This window comes from Temnothorax americanus, unplaced genomic scaffold, assembly GCF_048541705.1.
Source record: "Temnothorax americanus isolate GAGA-0224 unplaced genomic scaffold, ASM4854170v1 Scaffold122, whole genome shotgun sequence".
Classification (NCBI taxonomy): domain Eukaryota; kingdom Metazoa; phylum Arthropoda; class Insecta; order Hymenoptera; family Formicidae; genus Temnothorax; species Temnothorax americanus.
The window spans coordinates 57,501-78,110 of NW_027509256.1; the positions used below are offsets into that span (position 1 = coordinate 57,501).

The 20,610-nt window shown below is 39.1% G+C and overlaps 3 protein-coding genes across 3 annotated transcripts in view; 2 read left to right on the plus strand and 1 right to left on the minus strand.

The window, feature by feature from the left end:
- LOC143893595 (galectin-4) overlaps positions 1-20,610 on the plus strand; it is a 76,064-nt gene that overhangs the window by 52,851 nt on the left and 2,603 nt on the right. The window contains exons 2-4 of the mRNA XM_077399130.1: positions 9,002-9,199; positions 20,163-20,251; positions 20,336-20,530. Coding sequence (XP_077255256.1) covers positions 9,002-9,199; positions 20,163-20,251; positions 20,336-20,530 — 482 coding nt within the window. The remainder of the gene's footprint in view (positions 1-9,001; positions 9,200-20,162; positions 20,252-20,335; positions 20,531-20,610) is intronic.
- LOC143893593 (FMRFamide-related peptides) overlaps positions 10,828-20,610 on the plus strand; it is a 110,480-nt gene continuing 100,697 nt past the window's right edge. Inside the window, exon 1 of the mRNA XM_077399128.1 lies at positions 10,828-12,912. Coding sequence (XP_077255254.1) covers positions 12,679-12,912 — 234 coding nt within the window. The 5' untranslated portion in view covers positions 10,828-12,678. The remainder of the gene's footprint in view (positions 12,913-20,610) is intronic.
- On the minus strand, positions 17,849-20,430 carry LOC143893584 (uncharacterized). Its single transcript, XM_077399119.1, has 2 exons — positions 20,289-20,430; positions 17,849-19,902 (listed from the first exon to the last, which is right to left on the minus strand). The coding sequence occupies exon 2, from the start codon at positions 18,662-18,664 to the stop codon at positions 17,849-17,851; it is 816 nt and encodes a 271-aa protein (XP_077255245.1). The 5' UTR covers positions 18,665-19,902; positions 20,289-20,430.

A 20,610-nucleotide genomic window follows, 5' to 3' on the forward strand; every position in this document is an offset into this window, starting at 1 on the left:
GCGTGGGACAGTGTGGACCCGACACGGCAAACGATTGAAAACCTGCTAGAGCGGCTCATTCGCGAGGATAAAAATCTTGGCGATAATGGAAATTCGGCGAGCGCGTTAGCAGTGACGAAGCAAGGTGCTTTGAAGGACGGCGCGAAGTCAAAGGACAAAAACAGGAAGAAAAGAAAGTCGAAGAAAAACATTGAGTGCTACCGATGCCAAGAAAAAGGGCATTACGCCAGCCAGTGTGACAAGAGGAAGAACCAGAACGACAACAACAACAACACGAAAGGTCAGTCCGGTAGCAGCTGCGCGTTTGTGGTTGATTCGCACGAGAGAGACGGAGAAGTGCGACAGCTACTAATGTCGGTCGGGCAGATTCAGCAGCTAAGTGAAGCGGATAAACGAGAGGTGTGGATCACCGACAGCGGGGCGTCGGAACACATAACGTCGCGTCGCGACTGGTTCGAAGAGCTGCGACTGGTAACTGGGGAGACAGTTCTGCTGGGAGACGATGGTGAATGCGAGGTAACAAGCATCGGTAAAATTCGCATTGAGAAGTATGCCAATGGCGAATGGAACAACTGAGTGATCGAGAACGTGCTGCTTGTTCCACGTGTTACTCGAAACTTGTTTTCAGTAGGAGTATGCACAAAGAAAGGATTTCGAGTAGGCTTCGAAAACGGAGTCGTCGAAGTGTCACGAGGAGGCGTGATCGAGGCGACCGGAGCGAGGCAGGAGAACGGGCTATACCGTATGTTCTTCCGAAGACCGAAACCGAAACGAGAGGTCAACATGACGTCGCTAGATTTTAAAATCTGGCACGAGAGGCTGGGCCACATTCATAAGCGGGCGCTCACCGAGCTGGTGAGTCGAGGGCTGGCAGATAGAGTAAACGTGAAAAATTCGGGCGAATTTTTCTGCGAGGCGTGCCAGTTCGGCAAGCTTCACAAGTTGCCGTTTAGGAGCAACAGCGGCAAAGCATCAAGGAATCCAGGAGGATACTTCCATAGTGATGTGTGTGGACCGGTACCAACGGAGTCGACAGGCGGTGCACGATATTACGTGCTCTTCAAGGACGACGCCACTGCATTTCGATACGTATACTTCTTGCGTCACAAATCAGACGTGTACGAGCGATTTGTCGAGTTCGAGCGTCTGATATTCAATAAATTCGGGCACACGATGAAAACCTTGCGCACCGATAATGGGACTGAATATTGCAATGCACGCATGAAGAAGTACATGAAGGAGAGAGGTATCACACTGGAGACCACGGCGCCGTTCACGCCGGAACAGAATGGGAGGTCGGAGCGAGATAACCGCACGATCGTCGAGGCGTCAAGGACGATGCTGAAAGCGAGGAATCTACCAGCACATCTGTGGGCGGAAGCAACGTCAGCAGCCGTGTACACGATCAACAGAACGGGACAGTCGCGAGTCGGCGGAAGTTGTACTCCGTACGAGCAATGGACGGGGAAGAAGCCAGATCTCCGTCACATGCGAGTATTCGGCTCTGACGCTTATGCGCATGTGCCGAAGCAGAAGACCACGAAGTTTGACGCTCGAGCGAAGAAGCTGGTCCTGGTGGGCTACGACAGCGAGTCGTCGAACTATCGTTTGTTTGATCCTGTTACGAAATGTGTATCTATTTCCAGGCACGTAGTGTTCAATGAACGAGCGCACGGAGAGGATCCAAAAATGTCAGAATCCAAAGTCGAACTCACCTTGCCGTCGTCGAGTGATGACGATGGTGAGGAGGAAGAGCAGAACGCGGGTCACAATAACGGAGCTGTCGTCGGCAATGCCGGTGCTAACGATGTGGCCACCGATAACGCGAGAGGAACTCAGGCAGATCGAAGAGGCAAGGTCGAGGACGTGGAGGTTCAACAGCAGCAGCAGCAGCAGCAGCAGCAGCAGCAGCAGCAGCAGCAGCAACAGCAGCAGCAGGAAACGCTGACACCTAGGTCGCTGTGCGATCGAGACTCGTTGCGCCCTCCGGCCAGATACGCGTTGTGCTGTGCAGGGCACAACGTGCCAACTACGTACCAGGAGGCTATAACTAGCTCAGAGGCAAGTCAATGGGCAGAAGCAATCGAGGACGAGCTCGAAGCACATAGGACGAACGGGACGTGGATAATTGTTCCGCGCGTTTCAGGAGAGAAGACTATAGACTCTAAGTGGGTCTTCAAGATACTGCGAAACACAGATGGAAACGTGAAAATGTTCAAGGCGCGTCTGTGCGCCCGAGGGATTAAGCAGCGAGAAGGTGTGGACTACTTCAAGACATTTTCGCCAGTCGTAAGGTACGACTCACTCCGAGTGCTTCTTGCTGTCATCACGCAAGCCGATCTTGAGGTCATGTAGTTCGACGTGCGAACAGCATTCCTGCACGGCGAGTTTGACGAGGACATCCGGATGGAGCTACCGACGGGTCTTGTGGTCAACGAAGAAACCGGGGATCGAGGAAGTGTAGTGTGTTCACTCAGGAAGTCACTCTACGGGCTTAAACAAGCACCGCGCAGTTGGAACATTAAATTCACGGAGTTCTTAAAACGTTTCAATTTGAAAAAGACTGATGCCGACAGTTGCGTATTTTACGGTATTTACGATGAATACGAGATATATCTTGCGGTTTTTGTCGATGACGGTATAGTTGCCGCGAAATCATTGAAAGTGATCAATAGTATAATCGGGGGCTTGAGCGAAGCTTTTGAAAATATATATAAAAATATATATATAAAAAATATTTTTTGACAATGAAACGTTTTGTTCAAACGTGCACCATTTTTACAAAAAATGATATTTTTTAATTTTCGTACGTACTTCTCGAGCTAATCTTATATAAAACTAAAAAATTTTTGGTTTTTTGTTCCAGGTCAAAAATTGAAGAAGAAATCTTTCCGACCGCAGAACACTTCCGGCTTCCTTTGCTGAGCTCTGGCGCCGCCATTTTGTAAAAAAAAAAAATTGAAAGAAATTGCGAACACACTTTAAAGTATGTACAATAAAGGCCTTTAAACAGATTTTATATTCCATTCACTATATTCCCATAAAAAAATTGTCAAAATTAGGGGGCGCTAGAGTGGCGTTACCCCTTAAGCATTTTCACACAAAGCGAGGAAAGAAAAAAAAACAAATTTTTAACTTTCCACGCGAACCCAGGTCCACCTCCACCCACCCCTGCCTGCGGTGGAAAGGCGGTAGTCCCTCCCCCGCTTACATGTGTATAAACACATACCTGCAAATTACTTCCTTTAGCACTGACCCAAACTGGCAAATTTCTCAAACTTTTTCGTTAATAACTTTTTAACAAACAATGACTGAGGGCTAAAACCTTCTGAAAGTCCCTCAGAATAAGGGTTACCTATCTTGACAACATATGTCAAGGTCAAAATCATCGGAGGGTATAGTCCCCTGTACTGCATAATTACTATAATTTGCAACACAGGTCAAATTTTTGTTTTAAATGGAACGATCGATTGTTTGATATAAAAATAAGTAATATGTAGAGTTGTCAAGTTTTCTAATATTTTTTATCAGAGATCCCATTGCTATACTTAGCATGCCCGTTCTCTCATCTGTTTGTTTATTATATTTTGATATAAAAATAACAGTTCGGATTGAAATAAATAACAAAAAATTTGTCTAATCCTATTTCGTATGATTCTAGAAAACTCTGGGCTTATATTTTAAGGAGGTTCGATGGCTTCATCGGAGGGAGTAGTGGGACGCGGGGGTTCTGGAAACAGCGCACTAGCGTTTGAAGTAGTGGGAATGAAGGGGATTGCTCTGATTGGTCGCCGCATGCGTATAATGCGTGCTGTTGTTCACGTCGTTCACGACCGTGGCAGTCTAGCAGACGAAAAATCAAGCAATTTATGCTTTAATAATTAATTTTTCTACGAAATGTGCGGTAACTTTCCCCTTTCTTTCGCTCATTTATTTGTAAATTATTAAGTTACATGTGCATATTTTTCTTTTCTTATCATTTGCATTTTTTCTTGCACTTATTTCATTCTGAAGGTATATGCAATATATCATTTCATTTGGAATGCAAAATAAAATTATGTGAATTTTTTGGGAATTTTTTACCGTCCCGTTTTGAAAAAAATTTAATCCAAAAATTGTACTTTTTAAGTTTTTGGAGTAGATTTTTTTTAAAACGGGACGGTAAAAAATTCTTTAAAAATTCACATAATTCTATTTTGCATTCCAGAACAACATATTAAAATTTCATGAAACTCTCTGCATTTTGTTATAGCCATCGAACCTCCTTAATTGCAAAACTGATGCAATTGGATCAGACGTATTGCTAAGGCCTAATTTTTTTAGCGTCTAAGTAAATTGTTTTGCTTTGCGCAATACAGATTCGCTGTACAAATGCGCTAGCTGTATATCGCCAAACATCATTTATTTCGTTTGCCTTCTTTTTTCTCTAGCCATATGCTGACATTACATGTAAATCACTACACGACTTCTTTCAATATTATACGTATTGTCGCTTTTTATATTGAGTAATTTCCTTCGTATCATATGTAGAAACATGAATCTACATACGGGTCTTCATCTCTTAAAACATGCATACTATACGTGGGACATTCTATGTCAACCGGAACATCAGCGCCACGGCCAAAATTTGAGAGGGTTTAAAAATTTTTTTCGAGGTGCAAAATTTATGTAAATATATTAGCTTTCGAATACCGAGTACGCATTAGAATAAATTCAAAATGGCGGACTTAGTATGGCGCCTAGAATAAAGAGAGTCACACAATAAAAAGATAACTTAAAAAAAAATTATAAAACCACAGAGTAAAATTTTGTTTTGCATCTAAATTGTGTGTTTATTTGTGTACTTTACGTTAGGTATATTGGATTTAAAAAATTCAAAATGGCAGATCCAATATGGTATGGCGGACGAAAAACTTAAAATTTGTAATTGAAAAAAATATAGTCATATTCTGCGTCAAATTTGAAGTAAAAATGCCCTTTTGCGATTTTTCGATATAACGCATCCTTTTCGAGATAAAAATTCATTAATATTGAAGTGCTGATTAAACTTGGAAGACACGTAACTTGTCCGTACTAACGTACTAACGTAAAGTACACGAATGAAGACACAATTTAGATGCAAAACAAAATTTTACTCTGTGGTTTTATAATTTTTTTTTAAGTTATAATTTTTTATTGTGTGACTCTCTTTATTCTAGGCGCCATACTGCGTCCGCCATTTTGAATTTTTTTAAATGCGCACTCGGTATTCGAAAGCTAATATGTTTACATAAATTTTGCACCCCGAAAAAATTTTTAAACCCTCTCAAATTTTGGCCGTGGCGCTGTTCCGGTTGACATGGAATGTCTGTGTACTACATTTTGCATATTTTTTTTTTATTTTTAGATATATTTCGCCTGGAATACGGTTGATTTTCTCAGATTTGAAGGCATAGCAACACGATAATTTTAGTTGTTTTCATATTCTATCATAAATAATGTTTGTTCATTCAGGGTTTAATGTCGTATATTTTCTACAGTATTGTGTTTCGCATGTAGAAATGTTGCGCCATGTCTCTTTAGACAAATGTATAACCGACTATCACGGTTTAAAATAATCGACATGATGAAGAAATCGACCAGATCGAGTTTGATGCGTTTCATTAGACACATCAGTCAATTTCGTTTCATCATTTATATGAATCGAATCGGGTGAATCAGACACCGCGCGTGTTTTTCACGATATTATGTGCTCGTCGAAATCGTTTAAGGATTCCATTTCTATTCTGTGAAATATACTCAGATAGCCAAGCGTGTCTGAGCAAAATCGCGTAAACCTGTGATTGCTTATGATGCAACTTGCCGTACATTTGCTTCAATTGATTTCGAGTAATTTAATATTTAAAGCAACACAGGCAACATTGGATATATGTATTACCAGCAATTTATCGGCAAAAGAGCAGCATCAAATTTACCTCGCGTTGCTAGCAATATGGCAGCATTGTGTGATCCTATGAATTATTCTAGCAACAGCTCGAATTTTGAATCAGACGATTTTAGACCGCAGCATAAGTTGCCAACAAGTTGCTATACAAAATTGTTATATCGTAAAGGCATCAACTTACTGACAAATGCGGACTCAGAGTTGCCACAATTCTGGTAGCAACACATACTATGTTGTTGGCAACATGCCAGCAACAATGCAGACATGTTGCTATCTGGGTAGACATCACAGACGCGCGGGCTATTTATCTTTAATATTATAACTGTTAACTGTTACTATTACACTATGAATTCCTTAATACACACGACTGTATATACGTCTTTATTTCAGCTATGTGCCAAGAAAAGCGTTTTTTTTCAGTGAAAACGTACCCAAAAACCTTTACAAGTTACAGCCATACACATAAACCTATGTTCCTCTAATAACCTGGCCATTGTACGATCTCACAGGATTAGTTAACCAGCCATCCCTTTTCCTTATTAACCCTATTGACATCTTCCTCCATATCCTTCCTTCTGCTCCTTCTAGTCCCTGTAGCTCTTTCCTCCCTTTTCTTCCATCTGTTTTCCTTTGCAAGCTTTTCCTCTCTCATCTTCCTTCTGACTCGTTTCCTCTGTCTCCTGTCGCTCCTCCCCTCCAGACTCAGCGTCCTCTACAACAATCATAACAGTAAACAAAAAGAGACAAGACACTTACACATCTTAAGCCCTCTCTCCTTCTCTCTCTCTACCCCCCTCTTCACCCTCTCCTGCAACTGCTCATCCTCTTCCTTTTCTTCTGTATTCTCCTCACACTTTCCTCCATTCCTTCTTATCTTCGTTCCAGTATATCTCTCTTCCATTGATCCACAATCGATTGCTCGTGGCAACCGCTAAATTTCCTAGTCTTCTCTCTCTTCTTGCCTTTTCTTCTATCCTCCATCTCACGTGTCTTTCCTCCCTAGTCTATTCCTCGTCCACAGTTACCTCCCATCTCTTCTTTATTTCCCACCGTTTACTAAAAAGTTCCTTTTTGTCTTTCTTCTCTTCCATTTCCACTATCAGTAACTTTTTCTTTCCTTCTCCTTTTATCTCCATCACGCCTTTAACTCCTACCTTCCTATTTAACGCCATCTCAGCTATAATCTCGATAAATTCTTTCTTTTCTACTGATCTTGCTCACCCTAATCCGCTCCATACCAGAGATCTCTTTCTCTTCGCTGCTCTCTCTCTTTCAGCTCTGTCCTCTCTATGCGCTCTCTCTCTTATTTCTTTCTCTCTCACTTCTCACTTTCTCTTCTCTTCTCTTCACCATCTCCCATGCGATTCTCTTCTCCCTTTTTGCGTCTCTACCTTTCCACTCTTCTTCTCTATCTTCTTCTCTACCTGTCTCTCCGTCTGTGCTCCACTCCCTCCTTTCCGCCTTGCTCGCCAATCCATCTTCGCTCTCTCTTTTGCTTCGCTTCTTCTCCTCTTTTGTTTTCATGTCCCCTCTTCTTTCCGTTGTCCTCTCTTGCGTGTCTTTTCCTTTTCTTTTGCCCTTTCTTCTGTCAGGTTTCCTTGATTCTTTGCTACTCTCTTCCTCCTCGCTTGTCACCTCCTCCCACCAACTCCTACTCTATCCTTTGTCACACCCTTCATTTTCTGTGCATCTCTCTCCTTCGTGTTTCAGTCTTTCCTCTACTAACCTTCCTTTGTCGCTTTCCCCTTCCTTTTCTTTCTCTTCCTCCTTCTGGTTCTCCTCCACATCTGTGACTCCATCGCTTTCGTCCACTCTCCTCTTCTCCGCCTCTCCTCGTCCTCCACTTTCCTTCCTTTGCCACCCTGCAGCTTGCCTCTTCTCCATCCTCTCTAGCTGCTTCCTCACCTGCTTCATTTCCTGCCTAAGTTCCTTTCCTTCCCATTTTACCTCTATCAGGATTTCCTGTTGCATTTCCCTCAGTTCCTTCGTAATTTCCTTCATAATTTCCTTTCCCCATAATTTCCTCCTCCTTCCTTTGACCTTCTCTCGGCATCTTTCTTGCTTTCTTCGCTTCCCCAATCTGATTTCCTCCCTACGCACTTGATTATTCCCGCCGCTCTTCTTATCTCCTACCTCTGTTCTCCAATCCTGCCTTGGTCCGCTCTTCTGCCACTTTTCTCCTTTTTCTTCTTTTTTATTTCCTTTATCTCCAACTATATCCTCCGTTTCCTTCTTCTACTTCCTTGTTACTCTCTTCCTTTTACTCGCAGTTTTCACCTTCTTCCCGTAATCGTCTTAAATTCTACTTCAATTTCCGGCCACGCGCTATCGCCGGGCGTTCCTCTGCTATGATCGACCCACCAATCTCGATCGATTGCGCATTGACCTCCCTATACGCCGCCGCAACAGTCGATCTCTCCTTCGTCCCCGTACGCAAGGTACCACGAGCCCCAATACTGCGCCTCGACATCTCTCTTGCTTCCTCTTCTTAAACAGATTTCTGTCGTTCTGCTGTATTTACCACCTTGCCTCTATTTACTCCTCTTCCTGTCCGCTTCCTGCACGCCTGCTTTTCCTCTTCCACGTTCCCTTTCTTCTATAAATCTTTTTTTTGACACACTTTTTCTCCTTTACTACGCTCCACCTGTTCCCCTGCCGAAAACTACGGGGGACTCCTAATACACACGACTGTCAAAATATACAATGACAGCTGCTCACGAAGTAAGCGCAGCAAAAGAACGAATCGCGGAAAAGCAACAACAATAAACTTCGATACAGAGTAAAAAATTTAATGTCAATGAAAGTCCACTCTAAATTTTGTGTTAAAATAACTCATTCATTGTGTTATTTTTTACATTTAGAAATGTTATATCGACATTTTTTAGTCATTAAACATTAATGATAAGTATATGTGCTTAAACTTCCTATTTATAAATACATAAATAAATAAATACGTAAAACATGTGTAGATGTTTCTTAAGTTCTTATGAATAACATTTTCTTTGTTGGAAGCATTACGTAAATTGCAACGACAACTAATATTTTCTAGGCGCTAATCGCGCTACTTTTACATTTCAGATTGCAGTGAATGGAGAGCACTTCTGTTCCTTTTACTATAGATTGCCCCTCGAAGATATAACAGCTCTTGAAGTTAATGGGACTATCGAAGACATCAGGATTCGTCAACTTAATCTATTTGTATATCCAGATCCTAATATCTGCCGACCATCGCGAACATTGGTCCTGACAACTGAAGAACCGCTTGTGGATTTTTTAGTAAACTACCTGTTACTCATGTAAAAGTCGAAAGACTAATATACGTATGCCTATAACTGTATACATATACAGGGTGTTTGATTGATGTATGTCATTAAAAAAATCACATATTTTACATAAAAAACTGACAAAAAAGTCTTTTATAGTTTTTGGATATCTTTAATATTAAGCGAGATATTTTGCAAGATGAAATTTGAATAATTTCTCAAATAAAGTACTTATAAATGAGGTGTATATCTTTATATTCCGTAAATAACAAAGGCATTGCCTCGAAATCTGAAGATTGAATACTTGTGTATAATTTCGAAGCCAAAAGAACACTGCTTAAAATGTGTTAATAAATTATGATACCCCAGGTTACAGGATGACGTCTAAAGATGTTTTAATGACGTTTTATTATAACATTAGAGACGTCATTAAAAATTTATTAATACGTCACTCTGCTACCTGGGACAGAGAATAAATTTTGTTATACGTTCATATTTTTTTTTAATAAAGCAAACTCTACACAAATACACACGCATAGAATAAGTAGGGCAATCTGTGGTCCCGTTTTTAACCAAACTATCGAGCGCGTGGCGCGTAAATCATAGCGCTTGATTTGAAAAACTACTCAAACTTTAACTTGAAAAATATTCGCTTAATATTAAAGATATCCAAAAACTGTAAAGGACTTTTCGACTCACAATCAGTGTTTTATGTAAAATATGCGATTTTTTTATGACATACATCAATCGAACATCCTGTACATACAAAATATCCGACAAGTCACTGATCAACCAAAAGGTGAAGATAGATTGGATAAAACTCAAACGAAAAGTCATGTATACTGAGAGAAAATATTTTGGTATTTGCGACTATAATTGCAATAGTAAAATAATTATATGGTAGGGGTTACTATTTTATAGCTATAATTGCTATAGTATTAGTAAATATAACCTTACAATAGTTGCAGTTATCACAGTTGTACTATAATTTTTAGTTGTCCCTATACTGTGGGGACAGTTATACCCATACAGCACAAAATATTTTTAGAATGTTTCTATATGTCCGCCAGATTGTGCCAGAAAAATATTTTTAAAAATATTTTTAAAAAATTGCAAATAAATATATTTAATAATATTTGTAAAATCTTTTAGAAATATTGCTCCCAAAAATTAAATAGTTTAATCCAATTAGCAATAATTGGTTCACGTTTGAAAGATTTTTTTAAGATTTGAAAAATATACATTTTTACATCTAAAGCCTGTTTCCCACGATGTAATTTTTGTGCGAGGGGCTCTGCCAGTCACCGTGCAGGCTACGCAGCGAGAACAGTTGCTTGCTGCGACTAGCGCTGTATGCAGTGCTGACAGTTTTACGTGATAGAACGAGTGCTATTTTCTCTGCGTGTTTTGCTGTTAGTTGCTGTAAGCAGCCAATTGACTATGTCAACTTTATCACGTGATCTAGTCGCTAGTTCTTATTGGCTACTTACAGCAACTAACAGCAAAACACGCAGAGAAAATAGCACTCGTTCTATCACGTAAAACTATCAGCACTGCACGCAGCGCTACTCGCAGCAAACAACTTTTCTCGCTGCGTAGCTTGCACAGTGACTGACGGAACTCCTCACAATAAGTAAATTTGCACAAAAAAGTGCATCGTGGAAAACAGGGTTTATTTTGGAAAATATTATTTTGTATAGATATCTATATCATCACAGCAGTGTTGGGTGAGCCTTGCGTTGTATTGCTGGCAAATATATGTCTTAAGCCGGTTTTAGACAATGCGGTTCACTTGCCAAATATTCGCCAAATGTAAACAAATGTAGCATTGTGTTGACGATACGACGCTTGTTAATGCAATGATATAGGTAGGTTTGTCCCAATAACAAACGTTCGACGAGCGTGAACAAATGCCGCATCGTGTGGATATTTATACATACCGTCAAATTCGGAAGGATATATGTTCACTTGTCAAATAATAGTCAAAGCAATACATAAGGCACATCGTTTGGACCATGCAACGAATACATTTTAATCGCTGTATGATGGTTCGCTCAGAGGGCGGTAAATAAGCACACATCAAAGCAGACGAATCTTACCTGCCGCCAGATTCGGGACATAATTTATGGCGTTTTCTCCCTTTACTTCCCCTGTTGAAAATGACCGATTGAATCCCGCATTAAATTTGGTGAAATTGAATCGGAATGAATGCGTTTTCAATCCGATTAATCGGATGCCCGATTGGAAGTGAATCGGTTTTAATGACAAATCAATCGGAATCGTTTTTAATTCGGCATTTCCGGATTGATCTGAATCCGCCGTTATCGGTTTCAATCGTATTAATGCCAATCCGTTCTAATCGGGTGAATAAAGTGACCACATGAATCGTATTGAATCCGCATCAATCGTGAAATTTTAATACAACACCGGAATCGGATTTAATGCGATATTTCCGGATTTATCTGAATCCGACTCAATCAGTTTCAATCGTATCTGCGCTTAATCCATTTCAATCGGGTAATGAAAGTAGCTATGTGAATCAGATTAAATACGCTTTAATTATTAAATTGTATATAGCACATAATTTTTACGTAATAGAGTTCTTACTACAGGATTTCCTTTTGGTAAAGTCATGAGTTCTATATTTGCAAAACTGTAAAATGTTTTCATTGAAATAAATACTGCACATTGTAATAAATTGTAGTACAAAGAATGGAATTATAATATAGGCCAGTACAATTAGATCTGAAAATGGCAAAACTGATTAACAAGCCAATTTTTTTAGGGTGAGTAGAGGGTCATAGGAGATATCCAAATTCACAAAGTTCAAACAAAATTTTCCTGTGCGTCGGCGGCCATCTTGAAAATAGGGGTGAATATTCAAAGTTTGAATATCTCGGCTCCTATTAGTCGAATTTTTTTAGTTTTGTAGGAAAAAATATTTGCTACAACTTTTGTTTAAAAAAAGAAAAAAGTTACAACCAAAAAAGTGCCGTCAATTAGGGATTGAACATTTTTATTGACACTTATATCGCCCCCTGTTAGTTTGATCAAAAAAATGTTCAAATAAAACTTGTAGAGGACTCATTTCTCTACAATTTTCGTATATTTTTTTTGCGGTGACTCAAAAAACACTAGAGATAAAGAGCGCCAAAGTTGAGTGTGTCTAGTAAATGCTCTTTTTCGTGGGGAAAATTCGCGGTTTTTTTTGGTGAATTGTCATACATTATAAAACTCTTTTCCGCGAACTGTACAGTGTGTTATTGTGTGTGTGTGTGTGTTGTTTGTGTGTGTTATTGTGTGTTATTGTGTATTTTCGGTCAGTCGTGAACTGTATTTCGAGCGTTTCAGAGTGAAATTTCACGAAAATGAGCGAGTGCTTTATATGTAGAAAAAGCGCTGAGTGACGGCAAAATTACTGTCGTTCAAAAAAGAGGTGTGCAAATTTTACATTTGTTTGCTATTAAGAGGGGCGACGAGGAACATGCGCGCATGCTGGAGGACGTCAACAACATCACAGTGCACGTGCTCTGTCGAAAAATATACATCAACGAGAGAATGGCTGCAGCGGCTATTCGTCGTCGGAGCAACTGTGCTGTTTCGATCTCAAAATCACCTCCATCTTCTCCGTCGTCATCGCAATCTTCGAACCATCCACCGGCATTCCATCCACCGGCATTCGATTTTGAAAAACGTTGCTTTTTCTGCGCCGAAGTAATTGATGAGGTATTTATAAAACAGCAAAAATTATTGCCCGTTGACAGACGAAGAATAATTTGTGGAGTAAAAAGTAATTCTATACGAGATACAATTTTGAAGCATTTGAATGATCGCAACGATGATTTTGCCCGTGGCGTAATGAACCGTATCCATCCAATTCCGGATCTAACTGTAGTTAAAGCGCGATATCATTACGATTGCTGCCGTATTTAACTATCCGGGTTAAAAAAAAAAATAAGTCGAATGATATCGATACAACCATGGAGTATATTTACTCTTTTCTTGCGGAAAATTCAGACGAGTGCAAAACTTTGGAGGCCCTATAATCGGCGAACAGTTTTAAACATGTTTCTGTAATCGATCATCACATCTTTTTTTTTCACGCGTTCACAGGATGTGATACTACTTCAGCAATTTACAATATTGGCAAAACGAAATTAATCAACGTAACATTCTCGAGAAAAACGATGGACTCCGAGAAGTTCTTTACATGTTTAAGAAAACAAAACTCGATATCGACGTCTTGAGAGCAGCAGGAGAATAGTTATTTGTGTAACAAGTGCGGGAAGTTGAGAATTGGACACGGGTGCGGAGTGGACGCACGAGCCAAAGACGAGTGCGATCACCCGCACGTGTTACACACCCTATTTTATATTACAAAGTGCGTGGAAATATATGTGTGCTACCTAGCTGGGATAGTGTGCCTTGCAAATGCATTAACTTTTTATGCGTGGAAAGTTGTAAATCCATGTGACATCTCGTTTCGCGCGGAAAGTGTATGCGTGGAGGCAGTAGGTTAACTCTTTTGGAGGTGGAGCCCCGGGGCGGAATTATAACCTAACCTAACCCAATTATTGTGTGGATGATGGAAAAGTATATGCGTGAATACAATAGATTCACACAAGATCTATCATTGTATATACGGTTCGGATTTTCAACTATCCACGCAAACCGAGGTCCACCCCCACCCCCTACCCAACCCTGCTTGCGGGGAAGATAAAAACATAAAATTATTCAATAAAAACAGTATATATTCAATTTATCACATACTGTAAAATTATGAAAATCTTTCTATACTTTTTATCATTTTATCTTAAAAAATAGCTTTATCATAGGAGTCGCCAAAATTCCTTTTAAAGACTTTTATTTTAATCCAAAACAAAGCTTTTCACAAAGTTTTATCGAAATCGGAGATGGACCGTTTTCGGAACTCCACCCTCCGTTTCAATCGTTTTCAATCGGTATAATCATTATGAAATCATAACGATTCAAACCGATAAATACTGATTAAAATTACATCGTTAATTGATTACGAATCCGTTTTAATCGGTTTCAATCGGTGTAATCGTTACGAAATCATAACAATTCAAACCGATAGGAAAACCGATTGAAATTACATCGTTGAATACCAATCCGTTTCAATCGTTTTCAATCGGTGTAAATCGTTATGAATCCGTGATTACTGGATCAAGAATTCAGATTCATGCGGATTCAAAATTTTTAATCGAATTCAATCGGTCATTTTTAGCAAGGTGCGTATACGGAGACGTTCTGTCTATCTGTGTGACGACGCGCGATTGGTTACACTTACAGTTGTCTACTTTTATTTAAGGATATCATAAAAAAAATGTATGCGGCACTTGCTGCAACATTTACCTAATTTGCGTTTATTTTCACAAACTATACACTATTCATTATTTCTCTACATTTGTGTCAAATTGATCAAACTTACACAGGCGGATAGACATGTGAAAAATTGTGGCAAATGCACATATTGTGTGTAGAACGTAACGAATATTTGAGAATGTTTTTTCTATGTGCTTACATTGTCATACCTACACATTGTGTAAACCAACAACGTGGCGCTAATAAATTCTCACCAAATAATTTACAAATATTTGACGCATTTATATTTGACGAATGTTTGGCGAGTGAACGCATCGTCTAAAGCCGGTTTTCGAATGTTATAATAATAATAATAATAATAATAAACTTTATTAACGGGTAATAAACCCTTTAGCGTACAAAGAGAAAAAAAAAAACAAGAACAATAAGATAAAATAAAAATTTTACAACATAATATGGAGAAATTCAGGTTACAAGAGTAGTCGAGAAAGTTTTTGTTTAAAAGTTGATACAGAGCCACCAAAAAAGTCAACCCTATTGGAGAAATTACTTGCAGATATTATTAGCCTATTTACACACGAATTTGCGCTATACAAAGTACGGTGATACTCGAAGTGGAAGATGGAGTACTGTCTTAATTCTCTAGTCGGGATGTTGAAATAGATACGTTCCAACAAAACCGGACAATCAATAGAGTGATTAAGAAGCTTAAAAATAAATGTAAGATCAAAGGTTAGTCTCCTATTTTCTAACGATAGCAGATTTAATCTATCTAATATAGTGCAGTATTCATGGCAAGTAATTGACATGGGATTACCTAGCCGATAAGCAGCCATACGCAGGAATTTGTGCTGCACACGTTCAATCAATAGCTGATGACATTCAAAATACGGAGACCAAACTATGGAACAGTACTCCAACTTGGGGCGAACTAACGTACAGTATAATAATTTTAAAGTGGTTATATTCTTAAAAAATCTACCCCATCGGAGGATGAATCCAAGCGTTCTATAAGCAGATGAAACTATTGATTGTATATGTGTATTAAATGATAAGTCCGCACTGAACAAGACCCCGAGATCTCGAGCTTCGCGCACTGCTGAGAGAGGTAAACCATCAAGAGTATAGTTATATAAATATGAGTTACGTCTACGAGAAAAGTGAATAACAAACCATTTAGAGACGTTAAGCCGAAGACAGTTCCTCCTACACCAGGCCTCAAGTTCAAACAAGTCATGTTGTAATAAAAGCGCATCAGCAGGTCCATTAATCCGGCGGTATAATTTAAGGTCATCAGCATACAGTAAGAAAGAGCAGAATTTAATAAAAGCAGCTATGTCATTAATAAATAAAACAAATAAAAGAGGGCCAAGATGTGAGCCCTGCGGCACTCCAGACAAAACATTTATACTTCTAGAGAAGCTATTATTAAACTTTATGACTTGAGACCTGTTTGATAGGAAGCAGGATATCCAACGCAAAAGAGAACCTCCGAACCCTAGAGATCGAAGTTTACACATTAATATTGTATGATTAACTGAGTCGAACGCTTTTCTAAAATCGGTATAAACTGAGTCAACCTGGGATCCACTCTCAACAGTAGAAGTTAAAAAATCATAGTAATTAACAAGATTTGTCGTTGTCGAGCGTCCCGGTACAAATCCATGTTGTTCCTTTATAATAATGTTTTTACATAGGAAGCTAAGTTTTTGAGCAACAATGCCATCAAAGATTTTCGGCATAACATTTTGTTTACATATAGGACGATAGTTAGTGACTGATTGACGGTCGCCACCTTTAAAAATCGGAGAGACGAGACATTGCTTCCAAAGAGATGGGAAGGCACCATCCCTCAGTGACTTATTAAAGATCAGCCACAAAAATCTTGACGCGATAAAGATACATGATTTTAGTAATAAAGGCGGAATGCCATCCAACCCCGCGGAGCAGCTCAATGGAAGCTCACAAATCTCGTTATACACATCCGAAATTGATATGTCCAGGGATAAAAGATCCAAGGGGTGATTTAAGTTAAAACCGCTGTCAGAGTATTCGTCGATTACATCGCTACTAATATAAACAGATTCGAAATAATCAGCGAAGCAGTTCGCAATAGATTCATCATCCTCCAGTAAATGATCATTATGCAGAATCTGAGAGGCGCAATGCTTGGAAGATCTGATGTCTCTGATAAAGCCCCAGAAAAGATTGGTATTATTCGACAGCGCATGTTCAGATTTATCAATAAAATCAGACCAGCAAACAGCAGACAGAGATTTACATCTAGCTCTAAGATGAGAGAAAGATAGATAATCAGAGAATGAGAGAGTGCATTTATATCTTAAGTGTGCCGCCTTCTTGGCCCTGATTAGAGAAATTAATTCCTTGGTGAACCATGCTGGATAAGTAGATTCAAAAATAACATAAGAGGGAACATAAGTATTAATCGCAAAGTTCAAGTGAGAGTAAAATAGCTCAGTGGCCTCATTCACCGGAATATTAGCAAAGGCAGAGTCCCAGTCAATCTGACCTAAATAGTCATCAATTGCAGAAAAATCGGCACGTTTAAAACACGGTCTGCAGAAAGAATTCCCTGCAGGATGAGCAGCAGTGGGAAGTGGCAGGGCAAATTCGAGAGCAGGATGATGTGTGTCGCAAGGAAGGAGAGGCTCAAGGGAAGCATGTACGTGAATACCATCGAGAGAGGAAAAAATCAGATCAAGCTCGTTCCCCAGCGCATTGCTTATATTATTGTATTGCCGAAAGTTGCAAAGACTAAAATATTCGTTGACAATATCAGCTTGTCTTAATTGTGAGCCGCCCCTGGCATTATAATTCAGAGATGAATTGTTTTGATACCAGTTAATATTTGGCAGGTTAAAGTCACCAAGAATAATAAGTTTAACATTAGGATAAGAAAAACAAACATCCAGCACGGAACGACAATGAGATTCATAAACATCAGGCGAAGAATTAGGCGGAATATAGACAGCGACAATAATAAATACGCGACGGCCGATCCTTACTTCGACAAAGAGATGTTCAATATTAGAAGGAGATATTTCAATACAGCGGCTGGAAAAACAATTACGGACAGCAATTAAAACACCGCCGCCCCTCGAGTAGATGCTAGTATGTTTATCCCTGTCATATCGGAAAACTTTAAAATCACTTAGGCCCTGCTCAGCATCAGAAACACCAGAATTAAGCCACGTTTCGGTAAAAATAACAAAGTCAACTTTCAGCACGGAAGAATTGATCGAACACCGCAGATCAGCCAATTTCGTCCTCAAACCTCTCACATTCTGATAATACGCTAAAGAGTGATAGTTGCGTTTTTTTGGCGCCTATTAGTGGAAGCTTTTACAATTTTCGGCACACCGTTAATAAATCTCAAAGTCATGTCGGTAACACCAGTGTCTTTAAGCGATTCAAACCGCTTCTTAACACAAACGAAATGATCACGCTGTTTCTTGGTTAAATCCTGTTTGATAGCAACTGGCCCAGAGTAACTATTCTTCCCCCTCAGTATGTCGATGGCGTCAGATCTGGATGGCAGTGAGACTCGCAAAGGTCTTGCATGACCCTGTATAAAAGTGCCGAGTCTCCGGATCTTGATACGAGGAGGATTTAAGGGCCGTATCTTGCGTATTATTTCCTCGGCCGTGGCCAGATCATTCGAACCGTCATCAGTCGAGGAAGAGGGAGAATTTGACTCCTCAATGTTATAAAAAATTAAGTTTGAAGATCTTCTCTCCCTCTCGGAAATTTCCTCCATTATTTCCTCGTGATTGATGGAGGCGGAGGCGGATGATATCTTGTTCTCAATCTCCGTGACTTTCTCAGTTAGCCCCTGCATCTCAGCTGCAATCTGCTCGATATCAGCACGATACAAGCTCGCAAGCTCCTCCCGAAAGATAGTGAACTCTTCACGGATTATAGCTCTAATTTTTCCGATCAAATGATCTGTCAGGTCAAAAGAGCCCTGAGAGCAGCAGAGAAATCTGCCGTCGGAGTGAGGGTGACCCGTTCGGGCTAAGCAACCAGGATGAGAGGCGATGCCGCAATCTTCGCAAACAATCGGTTTAACCACTGTTGCACCGCAGCCCTTGCAAGTCGTCCTCCTATCCATGGTGAAAAATGCGAGTACAGGAAGCAGGAGAAGTAAAAAATCCAAGACCAGTAAAACAACCTTCGACCGAAACTTGTATATGTTAGACTAATAATAAACACGTCTGTACTCTCCGACGGACTGTATAAGACTGTGTTATGATTTTGCTTTGTCGGATGCCTGCTTATATTAGCCCCCAACAGAAATTTACTTACTAGTTAGTCTTACTATTATACGTCGCCTAATCGTTGCGGAAACTAGCACGGAAAGATGCGTTACTATGCTTCTTTCTTAATTAAGAATATTTCATAAGATTTCACGAATATTTGAAAAATGATTATAAACCCAATAATAAATTTTAAAATATTTTTTAAATATTTTGGAACGAGATATATTATAAAACAATAAATATGTATATTTGAATTAATATTTTAAAAATATATTTCAAATATTTTTAAGAAAATATTGTCACTCGGTGATAAAGAAGAACATTTTTATAAATATTTTTTAAAAATTCTTAAAATATTCCTAAAACCACTTTAAAATGTTTCTTGCAATATTTGTATAGAAATATTCATTGTTCAGAAATATTTTTTGAAAACATTTTGTGCTGTATTGGTATTTACTACTGATACATACCAATAACAGGGGGAAAGTTACATTTACTGATATTATATTAATAATAACTATAAAATAGTAACCCCTACCATAATTATTTTACTATGCAATTATAGTCGCAAATACCAAAAATTTTTCTCAGAATAGGCATGTAAAATGACTTATAGTTGTTGGATCTCTTAGCAACGGTGTCGTATATATGTCACGCGTCGCTCATTGCGTCATTTTTTTTAATAACAGTGTCATATGTCACTCGTCACTCGAAGCTCGTTGCGTAACTCCACCGAGCAATCCTTTTATATTTTTTATATTTTTTTATATTATTTCATTATTTTTTACATTTCAAAATATTAAAGTAAAGTTGTTAAAAAATAATTTTATAAAATATTTGATATTTTATGTCAAAATATATTAAGGGGAGGTTCTACTTTAGAGGCTCAAAAAATTCATGAATTTCATGAATTTTTTTTGATATAAAAAAATAAATTTGAAAAAAACTTTTAAGGGGTTTTATTCTTGTACTGTTACATAAGAAATTTTGATTTTTTAATGTCAAAATGGGGGCTCTCGCTTCCACGCCATGAAGCCACAAACGACGTGAGTTTATGCGCGCGGGGCGCTCCTCAGCCTTGCCAGCTGATCTGAAACAAAAAACACAAAAAATTTATTAAACTAGATTAAATTTGGAAAACAAAATGGCAGCCATTAAAAAAACTCATTTTTTTCGTTAAATGGGTTAAAGCACGATTTAGTTATTTTAAAGCACGAGCGAAACTGAATATCAAGAAACATGGCAGTGTCTCGCGCCAAGTATTCGCGAAGTGAGACCACACCGTGACTCTTTTACGCAAACGCAAGAGTTGCGAGTACCCAAGATTTTGAGATTTTATTCTTTTTACAGGATGTTCCAATGACCGTAGATATTGGTAGCAAATTTCGTGTCGGTGCTTGTTTATTCATCGCTGGAAGATTGAAGCTACTGCCACACTCGTAAGCATTTAATATTGTAATTTAACCGTTTCCGTACCTTTGCAAGTTTATTCGCATGACGAGATATATCATGATCCCTTGCAGGTTTTATGTGAATCTACAGAAGGGTAAAGCCATTTATCCTCATCCCGTTATACCGCTGCATTTAAACCCGCGTTTTTTATATGGCACTAGCGCCCCATACGTTGTCATGAATTGCTGGAACAACGGCGTATGGAGTCATGAGGAGCGACATCAAGGCCATTTATCCTGGATGCCCGGTCGAGACTTCTTGCTTACGTAAGACCTTTACGATTCGAACGGCATGTGATTCCTATAAATATTATTTACGAGTTTCTCTAACAACAAATATTTATTTG

Excerpts from the sequence above, each read along its gene's own strand:
- LOC143893584 (XM_077399119.1), bottom strand. The coding sequence starts at position 18,664 with ATGGATAGGAGGACGACTTGCAAGGGCTGCGGTGCAACAGTGGTTAAA.